At 50.5% G+C, this 17,984-nt stretch overlaps 1 protein-coding gene across 7 annotated transcripts in view; it reads right to left on the bottom strand.

Annotated features, from left to right (window-relative positions):
* The window catches only part of STX1A (syntaxin 1A), a 338,787-nt gene that overhangs the window by 48,637 nt on the left and 272,166 nt on the right, over window positions 1–17,984 (bottom strand). For all 7 annotated transcript variants that reach the window (XM_073315464.1, XM_073315468.1, XM_073315463.1 and 4 more), the window contains one exon: window positions 5,067–5,175. In XM_073315464.1, the coding sequence (XP_073171565.1) occupies window positions 5,067–5,175 (109 nt within the window). The remainder of the gene's footprint in view (window positions 1–5,066; window positions 5,176–17,984) is intronic.

Raw genomic sequence — 17,984 nt, forward strand, 5'->3', positions numbered from 1 at the left:
ATACCTCCTGAGTCCTCCTCTATCCCTAATATTCTATGATTCTATGTTCTAAAACATGAGCTATTTACAAACTCTCCCTCAGCGCTTCTTATGCTTACTACCTGGGGATCTGGCAGCTGAAAAATGAGAGTTCAGGAATTGACTCAGCTTTCTGCTCCCTCCAAATCCCAGCAGAAAGGGTCAGGTTTACAGGAGCCTTTTCAAGACCCTCCATACGAGCAAGCGTCACATTCTGTAGCTTCTGACCATTTACAGCCCAGAGGAAATTGGAGCCTGCCCTTCAGCTCAGCTGTTCCAAGCAGTGCTTCTCACATTGAAACTGAATGGGACGGGTACTTTGTTAAGTTTTTGTTCTTGGAGGGCTTCCACCCCTGCCCCGAGTGGAGGAGCAGGCCTGCTGACAGCAATTTCGGGCTCCAGGGCCAGGGCCATCCCTAAGGGGGTGCAGGGCCCGGGGCAAAGTGAAGTATCTGTCATTTCCGGGACTGACCCATCACTTCCGGGACCGACTGCGCTGGCCAATTGCGCCAGCATGCAGGGCCCCCCAAAACGCAGGTCCCGGAGCAGTTGCCCTGATTTGCCATACCCTAGGGACAGCTCTGTCCAGGGCAGAACAGTCAATGGGTCCCTAAATCTAGAAATTCAATCATTCTCACTAGAAAGATCCACCTGCCATTTGGGCGGTGCTGCGCTTGTGCTGGCTGGTGCCCAGTGAGCTGCTGCCAGCTCCGCCGCTGGGCGCGCTCTTCTGGCACAGCCAGGGCTTCCACATGCCCCGGCTGCCTTCGCCGCCGCTGGTTCCACTCCATGCGCACCGTGGCTGCGGCCAGGGGCCCCCACTGAGCTATCCCTCCCCCTTAACATTTTAAGATCGCTTATCACTAGCAACAGGAATGTTCCTAGCTCCACAGATGCCTACCTAGGGTCACATGGCAGGGCAAATACCTCGGGAGTGGAGACCAGTGGGGAGAACCCCCTGTGACGCCTGGGTGATCCAGCCCCTGCCTTCAGAGCTACCGTCTCCCTTCATTGCTAGTTCCTGGCTACAGAGGCTTGGCAGAATTCAAATTGTATTGTTCTCTTTTCGATTCATAATATTGAGTTTATCTTTCAACTTTTCTTAGATTTTTTGCTATTTAAATGTTCACCATTGTGGGAAATTATGGGGAGGTCAGACACTAATTATTTAATGACAGTAACGTTGAGGGGAAAGTTACAGCTTTGTGAGCGCTGCACAGTTACCCGCAGCTCCAGCTGCGCTAACGCCTGAGTCAGCTGTTTGAGCAGAACTGTCAAGCCGTGGGCCATGCAGCATTCATTGCATCGCGCTTTATACACACCGAGGGGGGCACTAGTACATTTTCAAGCAGCATTTTTCTTGTGTTGTCTATCTGTACATTTTTATTATTATCGCTGGAACTATTTCTTGGTGGCTTTGCATGTGAGTGGAGAAATCGTCATTTACTGATATTTCCCAATAAAAATCTAATCCCTCTCAGTGTGAAGAGAGAAGAGATGTGAGGAACAGTATGGGAAGTTTTGGTGAGGATGCCAGCCCAATAATGACGTTGGCTGGACACAGCTGAGAAGCCTCAGGAAGACCCAACAACTTGGCTTTCTAAAAACAGGGTACTAATTAAACAGTAACCCAGTCCCTGTGCTGAAAAGGGCTCCCTCCTCACTAATTTAGCAGCTATTAATTGAAACCTTTGCACACCTCTCTCAAACACCCTTGACTGCCAACATGGAAGCAATTACAGGGTGTGCCAGACGGCACACCCCCACACGTGAAAAGGAGAGTAACACTGGGGCAGCTTTTCCAGCTAGCATCACAAAATAAAGGCACATCCCAGTGTTCGCTGAGGAGACGGCAACCTGCATGCACGAAAAGTGCTGCCAAAGGGGTGGAGGAAAGTTGAGGTGCTGAGCCAGGAAACAGCTTTATTCCCCCTCCATGTGCTTCACCATCTCCCTGGCCACACTGAAGTGACATTTCCTTATTTCCTGTAATTCCAGCTGCTAGGGGCTGCCACATAGGGACTCCCCAGACTGGGTCTTCTGACTGGGCAGTAAACTCTTGTGTGACGGGGCAGGGAAGAGTGTAGTGCATGCACAATTGAACATGGGGTCCCCCCCCAACGGGCCTAGGTTTCACACACTCTTTTATCCCTTAACAAGAACATAAGAACATAAGAACGGCCATACTTGGTCAGACCAAAGGCCCAGTATCCTGTCCTCTGACAGTGGCCAATGGTAGGTGCCCCAAAGGGAATGAACAGACAGGTTATCATCAAGTGATCCATGCCCTGTCGCCCAATCCCAGCTTCTGCCAAACAGAGGCTAAGGACACCATTCCTGCCCATCCTGACTAATAGCCATTGATGGACCTATCTTCCAAGAATCTATCTAGCTCCGTTTTGAACCCCGTCATAGTATTGGCCTTCACAACACCCTCTGGCAAGGAGTTCCAGAGGTTGACAGTGCGTTGCGTGAAAAAATACTTTCTTGTGTTTGTTTTAACCCTGCTACCTACTAATTTCATTTGGTGGCCCCTTGTTCTTGTATTATGAGAAGGAGTAAATAATACTTCCTTATTTGCTTTCTCTATACCACTCATGATTTTATAGACCTCTATCATATCCCCCCTTAGTCATCTCTTTTCCAAGCTGAAGAGTCCCAGTCTTATTAATCTCTCCTCATACGGAAGCTGTTTTATACCCCTAATAATTTTTGTTGCCCTTTCTGAACCTTTTCCAATTCCAATGTATCTTTTTTGAGATATCTATCTGCATGAGATATCTATCTGCATGCAGGTTTCAGAGTAACAGCCGTGTTAGTCTGTATTCGCAAAAAGAAAAGGAGTACTTGTGGCACCTTAGAGACTAACCAATTTATTTGAGCATGAGCTTTCGTGAGCTACAGCTCACTTCATCGGATGCATGCCGTGGAAACTGCAGCAGACTTTATTTATACACAGAGAATATGAAAAAATACCTCCTCCCACCCCACTGTCCTGCTGGTAATAGCTTATCTAAAGTGATCATCAGGTGGGCCATTTCCAGCACAAATCCAGGTTTTCTCACCCTCCACCCCCCCCCCCCACAAATTCACTCTCCTGCTGGTGATAGCCCATCCAAAGTGACAACTATCACCAGCAGGAGAGTGAATTTGGGGGGGGGGGGGTGGAGGGTGAGAAAACCTGGATTTGTGCTGGAAATGGCCCACCTGATGATCACTTTAGATAAGCTATTACCAGCAGGACAGTGGGGTGGGAGGAGGTATTTTTTCATATTCTCTGTGTATAAATAAAGTCTGCTGCAGTTTCCACGGCATGCATCCGATGAAGTGAGCTGTAGCTCACGAAAGCTCATGCTCAAATAAATTGGTTAGTCTCTAAGGTGCCACAAGTACTCCTTTTCTATCTGCATGCAGTATTCAAGGACTCTATCCATTGCTTATGAAGGGGGGTGCCTTGGGCTTCCTCCAGCCTGCTCCATCTGAGAGCAAGCGGCAGCTCTCCTTCATTGGCAAAACAGAGAAAACAACCCAAACGCTCTGTATCCAAACCCAGGGGAGAAGAGTGCCTGGTCCGGTGGGGTGTGGTGGGCTGGGGTTGGCAACTGGACACAGAGACTTTCTTCTCTAGGTCACCAAGCCAAATCCAACACATGTCATCAGTGGGTGAGCATCTGAGAATATGGGGTGCAGCGTAGGGGACATGCTGGGAGAACATAGGGGACCTGCAGCTGAGAGCAAGGTAACATTGACAGGAAATGAAAATGTGGGTGCACCAGAGTTGGAGGCCCCTGGGAAAGGAGTCTCGGGTGTCAGTTCAGTCCCCACTGGACACGTGACCTCTCACAAAACTACCATCACAACTGGCACCAGTTGGCCCCTTTGCCGTCAGACTCAGCAGAGAAGCCAAGGATTCCTCCACACCCTTGACAGTAGATGGCTCCTGGAGCCAGGGCTCAGGCCCATAGGCTCCCTGTATAGCAGTGGCTCTCAAACCTTTTTACGGGTGACCCCTTTCACATAGCAAGCCTCTGAGTGTGACCCCCCCTATAAATTAAAAACACTTTTTTATATATTTAACACCATTATAAATGCTGGAGGCAAAGTGGGATTTGGGGTGGAGGTTGACAGCTCGTGATCCCCCGTGTAATAACCTCGCGACCCCCTGAGGGGTCCCCCAGTTTGAGAACCCCTGCTGTACAGGACCCATTCTGTGCAGACACCTTTCAGCAGTCTGGAGCTCCCTTCAAAAACTGCTTTTCCCTCTAACAATACTGTCAGCATCCGAAAACCCAGGAATAACACTAGCCCTGAACTCCCCTGCAGCACAAGGAGGCGGGCTCAGTGAGCCTTGCCAGAGCCTGCCACACTGACAGCTCTGCACTGGAAAGAGGAGGTACTCCTGAAGTGATGCTGCATTACCGACACATGTACACAGGGGCCTCAGCCAGGATCCCAGCATGCCTCTACTTTGCAAATCTACCGGATCCTCTTACTCTGAGCTGTGAAGAAGAGACAGAAGAGGGCAGAATGAGCCCATGTTTCCCAAAAGCAGCCATTTACTATATCAATCACAAACACCTCTGTGGAACTTAGTCCTTCAGCTGAAGAAACACAGACTTTTACCATAGGTGTCAACTCCTTTAGCTGCCGGTATTTAGCTGTGACACTCTGAGTTAGTTTCCCAGACCTGAAGGAGAGCTCTGTGTAAGCTCCAAAGCTTGTCTCTCTGACCAACAGAAGTTGGTCCAATGAAAGCAATTACCTCACCCTCCTTGTCTCTGTAGCAGCAAATACGTCCCTTACCTTCTCTGTAGGCCCAGCTGCTGGCAGGCAACATCATTCTCACACGCAGGCGGCTGCAGTCGCACCCCACGCCCACAGCACGCACAGCCAGCAGACACAAGATTTACAGTGAGGGAGCTTTGCATGAAGCACTGAAACCCTGAAGCAGCTTTGATTGTCTAAATCAGCACCAGGAGTCGACCCGCACTCTGGACACACCAGGCACTGAGTTGCCCAGGGTTGCTGCTGCGGGTGGGTTTACTCACTGATTTCCAGCTGCCTTTGAATCCTCCCTTTGCAGCGCTCCCTGTAGTCAGACTGGGTGGCATTGTACTCAGACATCACCTCCACAAACTTGCGCGACAATGTGGAATGCTGGAGAGAGAAGAGTAACAAAGAAAGTCACATTTTACTTAGTCCCATAGGGAGGGGGGCCATTCTCCATCAAGGCTTTTGTCAGGGTGAAGAAATTCACAGCTCTGAACCGCACATCACTAAAACTCCCCCACCCCACCTGCCATTTTCATCCCAGATAGAGTAACCCAGGTGACAACTGCACAGACATTCTACAGCTTCTGCAGAAATATCATCTGATGACATCAACCAGGTGGGGTTAAGGCAGCTTGTCATGAATATTTATCACCCTGAGTACAAACCTGATGATATTTTACCACCTGTCAAAGGAAAATATTTGCCTGCGAGCAGAAAGTTTGGAAAGAGAAAATGTTCCTGGTTTAATTTAAATCTGAGAGCTACAATCAGCCGTTATTCCTGCCGTACTCAGGAAGATGCCCAGAGAAGTCACTGAGATTTGCTGAGCAGAAAGCTAAGCAAATTTCTCATGATCAGTGGCACCGGAGTCAGAGGGCTCTGTTCCCTGGAAGGACTGTTACTGAGGGGACACCTGTGAATCAGGACTGGAAGCAAGGCAGCCACTTGGACAAAGAGCCCTGCAGAAAGGTTAATAAAACTCCACTTGCTCAATGTAACCTGCATACAGCCCCGCTCTTTGCTAACTCACAGCATCTGCAGCGCAGCAGCTGGTTGCGTGAGCCCTGGGACTGGGTCTGCAGCCCTGGGTTTTGCAGGCACAAACCTCGTCCAGCAACAGACCCGGTGGAAGGAGGAGTTTGAGCTGTGCACAGACCAGCCGTGCAGGATGATGCCACCAGCAGGAAAATAAAACAGTTATTTTACCTTATTGGGGAGCAAGGGAGAGAGGGCTGCACCCCTGGGGAGCTCAGCACTGCCTCAAGCCTCACAGCAGGCCTATGGCTCCCCAAAGCCCAATTAAACTGCGGAGCGATGCAGGTTCTTCACTTGAGACCAGTGCAGAGGGGAGGGGATAGAGCCCAGTGTCACTATACACAGGCTGCTCCATGCAATTTTGGGGACTTGACAGAGTACCTAATTCAGGCTAGTCTGCAGCACTTGGGGTCACCACCTGCAGGAGCAGCTGCTCTAGGAAGGCCATCTCACATTAGACGATGCTTAGTCCTGGGGCATGCAGTGTCAGCCTCAAGACAAAGAATGGAAGCCTGCCGAGGCATAACACATTGGAAGTACAGCATGTCATGTTTTTCTGGACCCAAACAGAAAAAGATGGCCACCCAGTAATGATGCAATCAGCCCACAAACCCCTAGAGACAATTCTGGCAAAGCCCCTTCTTAGGGCTCCAAAGAGATGGCAACGCATGCTGATGAACCTCCAGTGCTACAGATAGAGATCAGACATTGTCCAGGACAATTACTGGGGTTAGCTGACACCCTGAGCAGGGGATACACACCAGCATCCACAAGATGGGGGAAGGGAATTAGGAGATGAATCTGGGATGCCCAGTTGAAAAGGGACCTGGGTGGAGCTGTTAAAAGTCTAGTTGGCAGTGCAGCAGGGCTAAGGCAGGCTCCCTGCCTGCCCTGGCTCCATGCAGCTCCCAGAAGCGGCTGGCATGTCTCTGCAGCCCCTAGGTCCAGGGGCGATCAGGGAAGCTCCGTGCGCTGCCCCCGCCCCGAGCTCCACAGCTCCCATTGGCCAGGAATTGCGGCCAGTGGGAGCTGTAGGGGCAGCACCTGTGGGCAGTGCACAGAGCCCTCTGGCCCCTGCACCTAGGAGCTGGAGATGCCAGTTGCTTCCGGGAGCCACACGGAGCCAGGGCAGGCAGGAAGCCTGCCTTAGCCCCACTTCGCCACCAACTGGGAGCCGCCTGAGGTAAGCGCCACTCGGCTGGAGCCCGTACAGGGTGGAACCCCTTCCTGCACCCTAACTCCCTCCCGGAGCCCACACCCAGCCCTGTACCCCAACCCCCTGCCCCAGACCTGAGCCTCTTCCTGCACCCCAAATCCCTCGGCTCCAGCGTGGAGTCTCTCCTACACCCCAAACCCCTCATTCCCGGCCCCACCCCAGAGCCTGCACCCTCATCCAGAGCCCTCACCCCCTCCTGCACCCCAACACCCTGCCCCAGCCTGGAGCCTCCTCCCACGCCCTGAACCCCTAATTTCTGGCCCCATCCCACAGCCCACACTCCCTTCTGCACCGCAACCCCCTGCCACAGCCCAGTGAAAATGAGTAAGGGACAGGGAGAGCAAGCAACAGAGGGAGGAGGAATGGAGTGACTGGGAGCGGAGCCTTAGAGAAGGGGCGGGACAGGGCGCAGGGCAAGGGTGTTCAGTTTTGTGCAATTAGAAAGTTGGCAACCCTACCCAGTTTCAACTGCAAAGCTGATGGAAATCAACGAGGGTACAGCAAAGGACGTCCAACTACAGACAGTCCAGAAAGTGATCCTAGCAGAGAGGCTAGATAACAAAAACCAGTTACCTGCCGGAATAGAATCATAGAGGTTTTTAAGGCCCAGCTTGACAAAGCCCTGGCTGGGATGATTTAGTTGGGGTTGGTCCTGCTTTGAGCAGGGGGTTGGACTAGATGACCTCCTGAGGTCCCTTCCAACCCTGATATTCTATGATTTCAAATTAAAGATGAGCTCAGTGTGCAGGATGGAATTACACAAAGGGATTTGTGATGGGGTGTACCTGGCTCTTTGGTGCCCTCTGCTGGAGACCCTGCAGTCCTACTATGCTCCAGGAAGGAGCAGCGGAGGTGGGTCATAGAATCATCCACATCCCTTCTGTAGTGGGTGGGATCAAAACTGGATGCATGCTACTCGCACCTGCAGGTCCCACCCCCACAGCTCCCAATGGGAGCTGCAGCAGCCAGCGCTTGTGACGGGAGCAGCGCACCCAGCCCCCTGACCCCTCCGCCACCTAGGATCTGCAGGTACATGGAGCTGTGTAGGGAGCCCCTGCCAGCCCTCTTCCCCCCGCCATCAACAACAGCGGGGTCCCCCGAGCCACCTCCCCCCACACCTGCAGCGCCCCCAGACCACCCCCCTCCCCCCCAGAGCACCGGCCTTCCCCCGCCCAAGTTTTAGTCGTGGGTATTTTTAGTAAAAGTTATGGACAGGTTGTTTACTGCCTGTGACCTGTCCTTGACTTTTACTAAAAATACCCGTGACTAAAGCGCAGCCTTACTCATTGGGAATGAAACAAGGATCTCCAGAGCGGGCCACAGTGTGTATGTAACAATGACTGTTCGAAGCTCATTGCAGAGCTTGGCCAATAGGTGGCACTGCTGGCCCTAGAGCTAGACTGGACCCTCAAGAGCAGGGGTTTTCAAACTTTTTTTCTGGTGACCCAGTTGAAGAAAATTGTTGATGCCTGCGACCCACCGAGCTGGGGATGAGGAGTTTGGGGTGTGGGAGGGGCTCAGGGCTGGGGCAGAGGGTTGGGGTGCAGGGGTGAGGCTCAGAATGAGGGGTTCAGGGTGTAGGAGGGGGCTCAGGGCGGGGGGTTGGGGAGCGGGACGGGGTCAGGGCTCTGGGCTGGGGGTGCAGGCTCTGGGGTGGAGCTGGGGATGAGGGGTTTGCGGTGCAGGAGGGGACTCTGGGTTTGGGGGTGGCTCAGGGCTGGGGCAGGGGATTGGGGTGTGTGGGGTGAGGGCTCTGGGCTGAGGGTGAAGGCTCCATGGACCCTCTGCCTAGGAGCCAGATCTGCTGCTGGCTGCTTCCGGGGCGCAGCACGGTGTCAGAACAGGTAGGGACTAGCCTGCCTTAGCTGGGCAGCACCCCCGACTGGACTTTTAATGGCCCGGTGGGCCGTGTTGACCAGAGCCGCCACAACCCAGTGCCTTATGTTCCGTGACCCAGTTCTGGGTTGCGACTGGCAGTTTGAAAACCATTGCTCAAGACGAATGCTTGTGGTCCTCCTGGGCCACTGGGTTAAGAGGAATGTGCGTATTTGAGCAGCCAGTGAAAATGTGTTTTCTGAAGAGCTCCCTGCTTTTTTCAGAGGGGCATCCTTGAGTCAGCCCATTGCTGTGGGGAGGTGTAAGGGGGCGTTGTCTCCTCAAGCCTACAAGTTAATTGTTTTAGCTCCAAATTCCTAATTCATTTCCTAATGCTGATTATAACGTTTATGAGCACCAGCAAGACAACTGGGTATAACCTGCCCCGTGCTCACTTAGCCTGAGATGCTTGTGATGAAGTCAGCTTATCATGGGACCTGGAGCTGTGCTGAGGGGAACCCCAGGAAGGCAAGGCAAGGTTTGAAGCAGGGGGACCTGCCCCATCTCATGCCCTGAGGGGCTGTTCAGTCAATGTCATGCTCCCTATTTAGGAGGAGCAGTCCCAACTTTTCTCTTATGAAATCTCTAATTTTTGCACACTGTCCCTCTCAACTGCGCTATCAGGCCTATCTATCATGGAGTTCAAGAGCTGCAAAGTCTCTGTGTGTAGCTCTCCAGTGCGGGTGGATATGGGAGAGTTACAATTTATGCAGAATGCTTGGTTTATGCTGAATCTTTGCAGCTCCCCTGTAACACCAGCTCTAGTTCACAGCACAACCCATGGAAAGAATGACTGACTCAGTGTTTCCTTTCTAACAGACCCTCCAGCTCTGTTTATCATTGAGGCCCAGGGGACGCTTTGCTGGAGCACACCATGATGTCTATGGCCTTAAATGTTTTAACTGTTCTCCATTCAGCTGGTGAACAGGGACTGTTCTCCAAGAACTCAGCTGCCTCTCAGATTCACAGGCCCACAGCAGAACAGAACACTATGATCTTGATGTCTTCCTTTCCATTTAACAGGGAAGTGCTCCAGAAAATCTGTGAATAACAATTAACAAGACCCAAGTGGAATACAGACACTGACCACAGCTGGGTGCTCAATGCAGAGCTCATTGACTGTGATTTGTGGTGTGTGCTAAGGGGTCATGCAGGAATGCAGGCTCTGGGATCCGGCTCAGTACCTGATTTAGGCCTGCTCTACACTACGAGTTTATATTGGATTTAGCAGCGTTAAATCGAATTAACCCTGCACCTGTCCACACAACTAAGCCATTTTTTTCGACATAAAGGGCTCTTAAAACCAATTTCTGTACTCCTCCCCAATGAGGGGATTAGTGCTGAAATCGACATCGCCGTTTTGAATTAGGGTTAGTGTGGATGCAATTCGAAGGTATTGGCCTCCGGGAGCTATCCCACAGTGCTCCATTGTGACTGCTTTGGACAGCACTCTCAACTCGGATGCACTGGCCAGGTGTACAGGAAAAGCCCTGGGAACTTTTGAATCTCATTTCCTGTTTGGCCAGGCGAGCTCATCAGCACAGGTGACCATGCAGTCCCAGAATCGAAAAAGAGCTCCAGCGTGGACCGAACGGGAGGTACTGGATCTGATCACTGTATGGGGAGAGGAATCCGTGCTATCAGAACTCCGTTCCAAAAGACGAAATGCCAAAACATTTCAAAAAATCTCCGAGGCCATGAGGGACAGAGGCTACAGCAGTGCTGGGTGACACTTAAGGAGCTCAGAGAAGCGTTCCAGAAAACCAAAGAATCAAACGGATGCTCCGGGACAGAGCCCCGGACATGCTGCTTCTACGCTGAGCTGCATGCAATTCTAGGGGGGGCCGCCACCACTACCCCACCCTGTCCATGGACTCCGATGATGGGGTACTCTCCACCATGCCTGAAGATTTTGCGGACAGGGAAGATGATGAGGAGGAGGACGAACTTGAGGAGAGCACCCAGCACACCGTTCTCCCCGACAGCCAGGATCTTTTTATCACCCTGACTGAAATACCCTCCCAACCCAATGAAGCCAGAGAAGGGACCTCTGGTGAGTGTACCTTTTTAAATATAATACATGTTATAAAAGCAAGCGTTTTTTAAATGATTAAGTAGCCCTGAGGACTTGGGATCATTCGTGGCCAGTACAGCTACTGGAAAAGTCTGTTAACTTGTCTGGGGATAGAGCGGAAATCCTCCAGGGACATCTCCATGAAGCTCTCCTGGAGGTACTCTAAAAGCCTTTGCAGAAGGTTTCTGGGGAGAGCAGCCTTATTCTGTCCTCCATGGTAGGACACTTTACCATGCCATGCTAGTAGCAAGTAATCAAAGCCTGGCAGCATATGGTCCCGGTGTTTGCTGGCATTCAAGCCACATCTGTTCTTTATCTCTCTGTGTTAGCCTCAGGAGAGTGATATCATTCATAGTAACCTGGTTGAAATAGGGGAATTTAATTAAGGGGACATTCAGAGGTGGCCGTTCCTACTGGGCTGTTTACCTGTGGTTGAAAAGAAATAGTCCCCACTGTTAGCCAAGCGGGGCGGTGGGGGGCATTGGCACTGAGCTGTTCGCGTTTGGCTTGCAGGGATCTTCCCTGATATCAGTCACGCGGTGGGGGGAGGGGTAAAGCAATCATCCCGGAGAATTGGATGGGGGGTGGTTAGTTTGGTTTCTGCTGCTGCACGTTAACAAGAAAACCGTAGCACTAAATGGCCAACTCAACGTGCTTTGCTTGGTATGGGAGAGGAGGCGCTGCTGTTATGAAGGTTGCAGAAGCTGAAAGACTATGGCTTACCATGGCCTCCTACAACCCAAATTCTGTTGCCTGGTCCTGCGTGTGTGATCTCGAACACCAAAGCCGCAGGCACTCAATATAAGATGCAAAATGCAACCTAGTACCAAAATCACATGTGCTATGTAATGTGAATAGTGTTGTTCACCGTGAAAGAGTATAGCCATTGTTCTGTAAAATGTATCTTTTAAAATATTTCACTCCCTTTTTTTCCTCCACTATAAGGTGGGTAGAAAGCTGGCTAGATTGTCGGGCTCCATGGGTAGTGATCAATGGCTCCATGTCTAGTTGGCAGCCGGTATCAAGTGGAGTGCCCCAAGGGTCGGTCCTGGGGCCGGTTTTGTTCAATATCTTCATAAATGATCTGGAGGATGGTGTGGATTGCACTCTCAGCAAATTTGCGGATGATACTAAACTGGGAGGAGTGGTAGATACGCTGGAGGGGAGGGATAGGATACAGAAGGACCTAGACAAAATTGGAGGATTGGGCCAAAAGAAATCTGATGAGGTTCAATAAGGATAAGTGCAGGGTCCTGCACTTAGGATGGAAGAATCCAATGCACCGCTACAGACTAGGGACCGAATGGCTAGGCAGCAGTTCTGCGGAAAAGGACCTAGGGGTGACAGTGGACGAGAAGCTGGATATGAGTCAGCAGTGTGCCCTTGTTGCCAAGAAGGCCAATGGCATTTTGGGATGTATAAGTAGGGGCATAGCGAGCACATTGAGGGACGTGATCGTTCCCCTCTATTCGACATTGGTGAGGCCTCATCTGGAGTACTGTGTCCAGTTTTGGGCCCCACACTACAAGAAGGATGTGGATAAATTGGAGAGAGTCCAAGGAAGGGCAACAAAAATGATTAGGGGTCTAGAACACATGAGTTATGAGGAGAGGCTGAGGGAGCTGGGATTGTTTAGCCTGCAGAAGAGAAGAATGAGGGGGGATTTGATAGCTGCTTTCAACTACCTGAAAGGGAGTTCCAAAGAGGATGGCTCTAGACTGTTCTCAATGGTAGCAGTTCATAGAATCATAGAATATCAGGGTTGGAAGGGACCCCTGAAGGTCATCTAGTCCAACCCCCTGCTCGAAGCAGGACCAATTCCCAGTTAAATCATCCCAGCCAGGGCTTTGTCAAGCCTGACCTTAAAAACCTCTAAGGAAGGAGATTCTACCACCTCCCTAGGTAACGCATTCCAGTGTTTCACCACCCTCTTAGTGAAAAAGTTTTTCCTAATATCCAATCTAAACCTCCCCCACTGCAACTTGAGACCATTACTCCTCGTTCTGTCATCTGCTACCATTGAGAACAGTCTAGAGCCATCCTCTTTGGAACCCCCTTTCAGGTAGTTGAAAGCAGCTATCAAATCCCCCCTCATTCTTCTCTTCTGCAGGCTAAACAATCCCAGTTCCCTCAGCCTCTCCTCATACTCATGTGTTCCAGTCCCCTCATCATTTTTGTTGCCTGTCGCTGGACTCTCTCCAATTTATCCACATCCTTCTTGTAGTGTGGGGCCCAAAACTGGACACAGTACTCCAGATGAGGCCTCACCAATGTCGAATAGAGGGGAACGATCACGTCCCTCGATCTGCTCGCTATGCCCCTACTTATACATCCCAAAATGCCATTGGCCTTCTTGGCAACAAGGGCACACTGCTGACTCATATCCAGCTTCTTGTCCACTGTCACCCCTAGGTCCTTTTCCGCAGAACTGCTGCCTAGCTGCCTAGCCATTCGGTCCCTAGTCTGTAGCTGTGCAGATGACAGAACGAGGAGTAATGGTCTCAAGTTGCAGTGGGGGAGGTTTAGATCGGATATTAGGAAAAACTTTTTCACTAAGAGGGTGGTGAAACACTGGAATGCGTTACCTAGGGAGGTGGTAGAATCTCCTTCCTTAGAGGTTTTTAAGGTCAGGCTTGACAAAGCCCTGGCTGGGATGATTTAACTGGGAATTGGTCCTGCTTCAAGCAGGGGTTGGACTAGATGACCTTCAGGGGTCCCTTCCAACCCTGATATTCTATGATTCTATCACCCCACCACAGTTAGGGAATCCCATTGCAGCAAAGCCATCTAGTATGACCTGCACATTTCCCAGAGTCACTACCTTTGATAGCAGCAGTTCAATGATTGCGTTGGCTACTTGCATCACAGCAACACCCATAGTGGATTTGCCAACTCCAAATTGATTACCAACTGACCGGTAGCTGTCTGGTGTTACAAGCTTCCATAGGGCTATTGCCACTCGCTTGTGAACTGTGAGGGCTGCTCTCATTTTGGTATTCTTGCACTTCAGGGCAGGGGAAGGCAAGTCACAAAGTTCCACGAAAGTGCCCTTACGCATGCAAAAGTTTTGGAGCCACTGGGAATCATCCCAAACCTGCAACACTATGCAGTCCCATCAATCTGTGCTTGTTTCCCGGGCCCAGAATCGGCATTCCACGGCATGAGCCTGCCCCAGTAACACCATGATCTCCAAATTGCTGGAGACCGCGGTTTTAGAGAAATCTGTGTTCATGTCCTCATCACCGCGCTGCCATCACCTCCTCGCCTGGTTTTTCAGGTGCTGGTTCTGCATAAACTGCACAATAATGCGCGAGGTGTTTACAATAGTCATAACTGCTGCGGTGAGCTGAACGGGCTCCATGCTTGCCGTGCTATGGCGTCTGCTCGGGCAATCCAGGGAAAAGGGCGCAAAATGATTGTCTGCTGTTGCTTTCACAGTGGGAGGGAGGGAGGGTTAACTGACGACATTTATCCATAACCACCCATGACAAATTTTTGGCCCCATCAGGCATTGGGAGCTCAGCCCAGATTTCCAATGGGCCACGGGGACTGTGGCAACTGTGGGATAGCTACCCACAGTGCACCGCTCGGAATATCGACGCTTGCCACGGTACTGTGGACATACACCGCCGAATTAATGTGCTTAGTGTGGATGCATGCACTCGACTTTATACAATCTGTTCCCAAAAATCGACTTCTGTAACATGGGAGTACTTTTGTAGTGTAGACATGGCTTTAGATACCTAGCTAATAACCAGAGCTGGGCAAATAGCCCCAAATGTATTCTAGGAAGACCAAGTCAAATTGCTAAATGAATCCACATCCAGCATGTTTGTGCCCCTTTTGTGATTGCTTTCTGCCAACATGCCAGTGACTAAGCTTTCACAAGAAGCAAATTTCAAAGCTCTGTGCACAAGCATCTTTGAAAACCAAATTTTACATTAACGTTGTGCAGGAACTGCTTGCACACACATTCAGTCAGGTAACACGAAATACCAGGTGACTTGTTTGACCAATCACAGTTAACACACCCAGCTTGCACAGTGACTGTTGAGTAACTGCAGAGAACTACTTGCCCTCAAGCAGAGATTTAAAGTCAATCACAAATAAATTGGAGGAACCGTTTGGCTCATGGACATTCCACAGCAGAAAGGGAGGTTCCAGTAGTTCAATACATCCCCTTCTGCAAATGATTTACTCACCCGTACCTGGAGAAAGGCTGAAGGAGAAGAGCCAGGGAGCAATGAAGAAAACATGGAGAGAGATAAACAGGAAAAGGAGAGGGGAGAGAAATGTGTGCAGAGAAGAGAGGAGGAGAAGGGAGAAAAGGAGAAAGCACTGAATGTAATTGATTAATGATACAAATATGACAAACTTGGGTCTCCCACCTGGAGTTCCCCCTGTAATTTACAGGAGTCACCAATGTTACTAGAGCATTAGAAATGGGTCAGAACCAGAACCCCGGATCTGAACACCCCTCAACTTTTGGGAAGGAGGTTTCAAACTCTGCACTCCCATTGAGGCTTTCATCTTGCAGGTTTCTCTGAATAGTTACTGCAACAGCTGAGGAAGCTCTTAGAACAGGAGTCTCAAACACGCGGCCCGCCATAGGAGCCGACTCCACCAGCAGCCAAGGTCCCCACCCCCCCCGCCCCCTCTCCTCACCCTCCCGATCACGCCGCATCTCCGCTCCTCTGCCTACCTCCCAGTGTTTCCCGCCGCCAAACAGCTGTTTGGCGGTGCTTAGGCCTTTCCAGGGGGAGGGGGGAATGGGGACGTGGCACGCTCAGGGGAGGAGGTGGAAAAGAGGCAGAGCCGGGGCAGGGATTTGGGGAAGGGGTTGGAATAAGGGCAGGGAAGGGGTGGGGCCTCATGGACTAGACCAGCAGTCTGAGGTATGAAGTTCAGCATGTATGATTCTTGCTGTGAGTAGTTGGGAAGAATGTTTGTTAAAAGTGGCAAAGTATTTTGTATGAATAGTTACTTTAAAAGGTTCCTGCCATTACAGCTATGTTGATAGACTGTTGGTGTAGATCATCATCAGTGTTAACTGACCACATAAGGAATAGTTACAGGTGTTTATATTTTATTAAAACCCCTCTTTGCATTACAATTTTAAAAAAGTTAATACATTGACTTTTAATAGCATACTATATTACTCTTCATTTTTTTCATTTTTGACTATACTTTTGTATCATTGTATGAAAAGGTTTCAGTGATGTGGCCCTCGGGCTAATGTACCAGTCCTCATGGTGATTTGAGTTTGAGATCCCTGTCTTAGAAGGAAGGTAATATGGATGGTGAGTGACCAGCTGTTGTGACTTGCACTGGATGTGCCATGTTTGTCTTTCTTCCACAGGACAGAAGTGACGTTGTCTGTACAAAGTGCAAGCTGGTCTCCATATTGGAAGAGAAGGTTCCAGATCTGTAGAAAAAAGTATCGACCCTGCATTGCATAAGAGAAACTGAAGATTTCCTGGACAGACGTCAGGATATGCTTCTATGGACACAACATTCTGAAGATTCAGAGCAGGCTGCGCAGCGGGGACAGGAGGACGGTGAAGAAAATTGGCAGCATGTGACCTCCAGAGGAAGAAAGAGGATAATCCATGTACCAGCAACGCAGATACAGGTGAGCAACTGTTTTCATGTTCTCTCCGCAGGTACTAATGCAGAGAGTGGACTAGGTGATACATCTGAGGGAAGGGAACAGAAGGAGACTCCTCCGATTGGAAGGCATGAGATGCACTGTCCTAGGGATGGGGGTTCCACGACCATCACTCCCAAGAGAAGGAGGCGGGTGGTGGTGGTCGGAGACTCTTCCTAAGGGGGACTGAGTCATTTATCTGCCGTCCCAACCAGGAAAACTGAGAAGTCTGCTGCTTGCCAGGAGCGAGGATTCATGATGTGACGGAGAGACTGCCGAGACTCATCAAGCCCTCAGATGCTTCTCCACGTGGGCACCAATGATACTGCCAAGAATGACCTTGAGCGGATCACTGCAGACTACGTGGCTCTGGGAAGAAGGATAAAGGAGTTTGAGGTGCAAGTGGTGTTCTCATCCATCTTCCCTGTGGAAGAAAAAGGCCCAGGTAGAGACCGTCAAATCGTGGAAGTCAACGAATGGCTACGCAGGTGGTGTCGGAGAGAAGGCTTTGGATTCTTTGACCATGGGATGGTGTTCCAAGAAGAAGGAGTGCTAGGCAGAGACGGGCTCCACCTAATGAAGAGAGGGAAGAGCATCTTCGCAAACAGGCTGGCTAACCTAGTGAGAAGGGCTCTAAACTAGGTTCACTGGGGGAAGGAGACCAAAGCCCTGAGGCAAGTGGGGAAGTGAGATACTAGGAAGAAGCACGAGCAGGAGAGTGCAAGAGGGGAGGACTCCTGCCTCATACTGAGAAAGCAGGAAGATCAGCAAGTTATCTTAAGTGCCTATACACAAATGCAAGAAGCCTGGGAAACAAGCAGGGAGTCCTGGCACAGTCAAGGAATTACGATGTGATTGGAATAACAGAGACTTGGTGAGATAACTCACATGACTGGAGTACTGTCATGGACGGATATAAACTGTTCAGGAAGGACATGCAGGGCAGAAAAGGTGGGGGAGTTGCACTGTATGTAAGAGAGCAGTATGACTGCTCAGTGCTCCGGTATGAAACTGCAAAAAAAACCTGAGAGTCTCTGGATTAAGTTTAGAAGCGTGAGCAACAAGGGTGATGTTGTGGTGGGAGTCTGCTATAGACCACCGGACCAGGGGGATGAGGTGGACGAGGCTTTCTTCCGGCAACTCGCAGAAGCTACTAGATCGCAGGCCCTGGTTCTCATGGGAGACTTCAATCACCCTGATATCTGCTGGGAGAGCAATACAGCGGTGCACAGAAAATCCAGGAAGTTTTTGGAAAGTGTAGGGGACAATTTCCTGGTGCAAGTGCTGGAGGAACCAACTAGGGGCAGAGCTCTTCTCGACCTGCTGCTCACAAACAGGGAAGAATT

Source organism: Lepidochelys kempii, chromosome 17 (genome assembly GCF_965140265.1).
Source record: "Lepidochelys kempii isolate rLepKem1 chromosome 17, rLepKem1.hap2, whole genome shotgun sequence".
Lineage (NCBI taxonomy): Eukaryota > Metazoa > Chordata > Testudines > Cheloniidae > Lepidochelys > Lepidochelys kempii.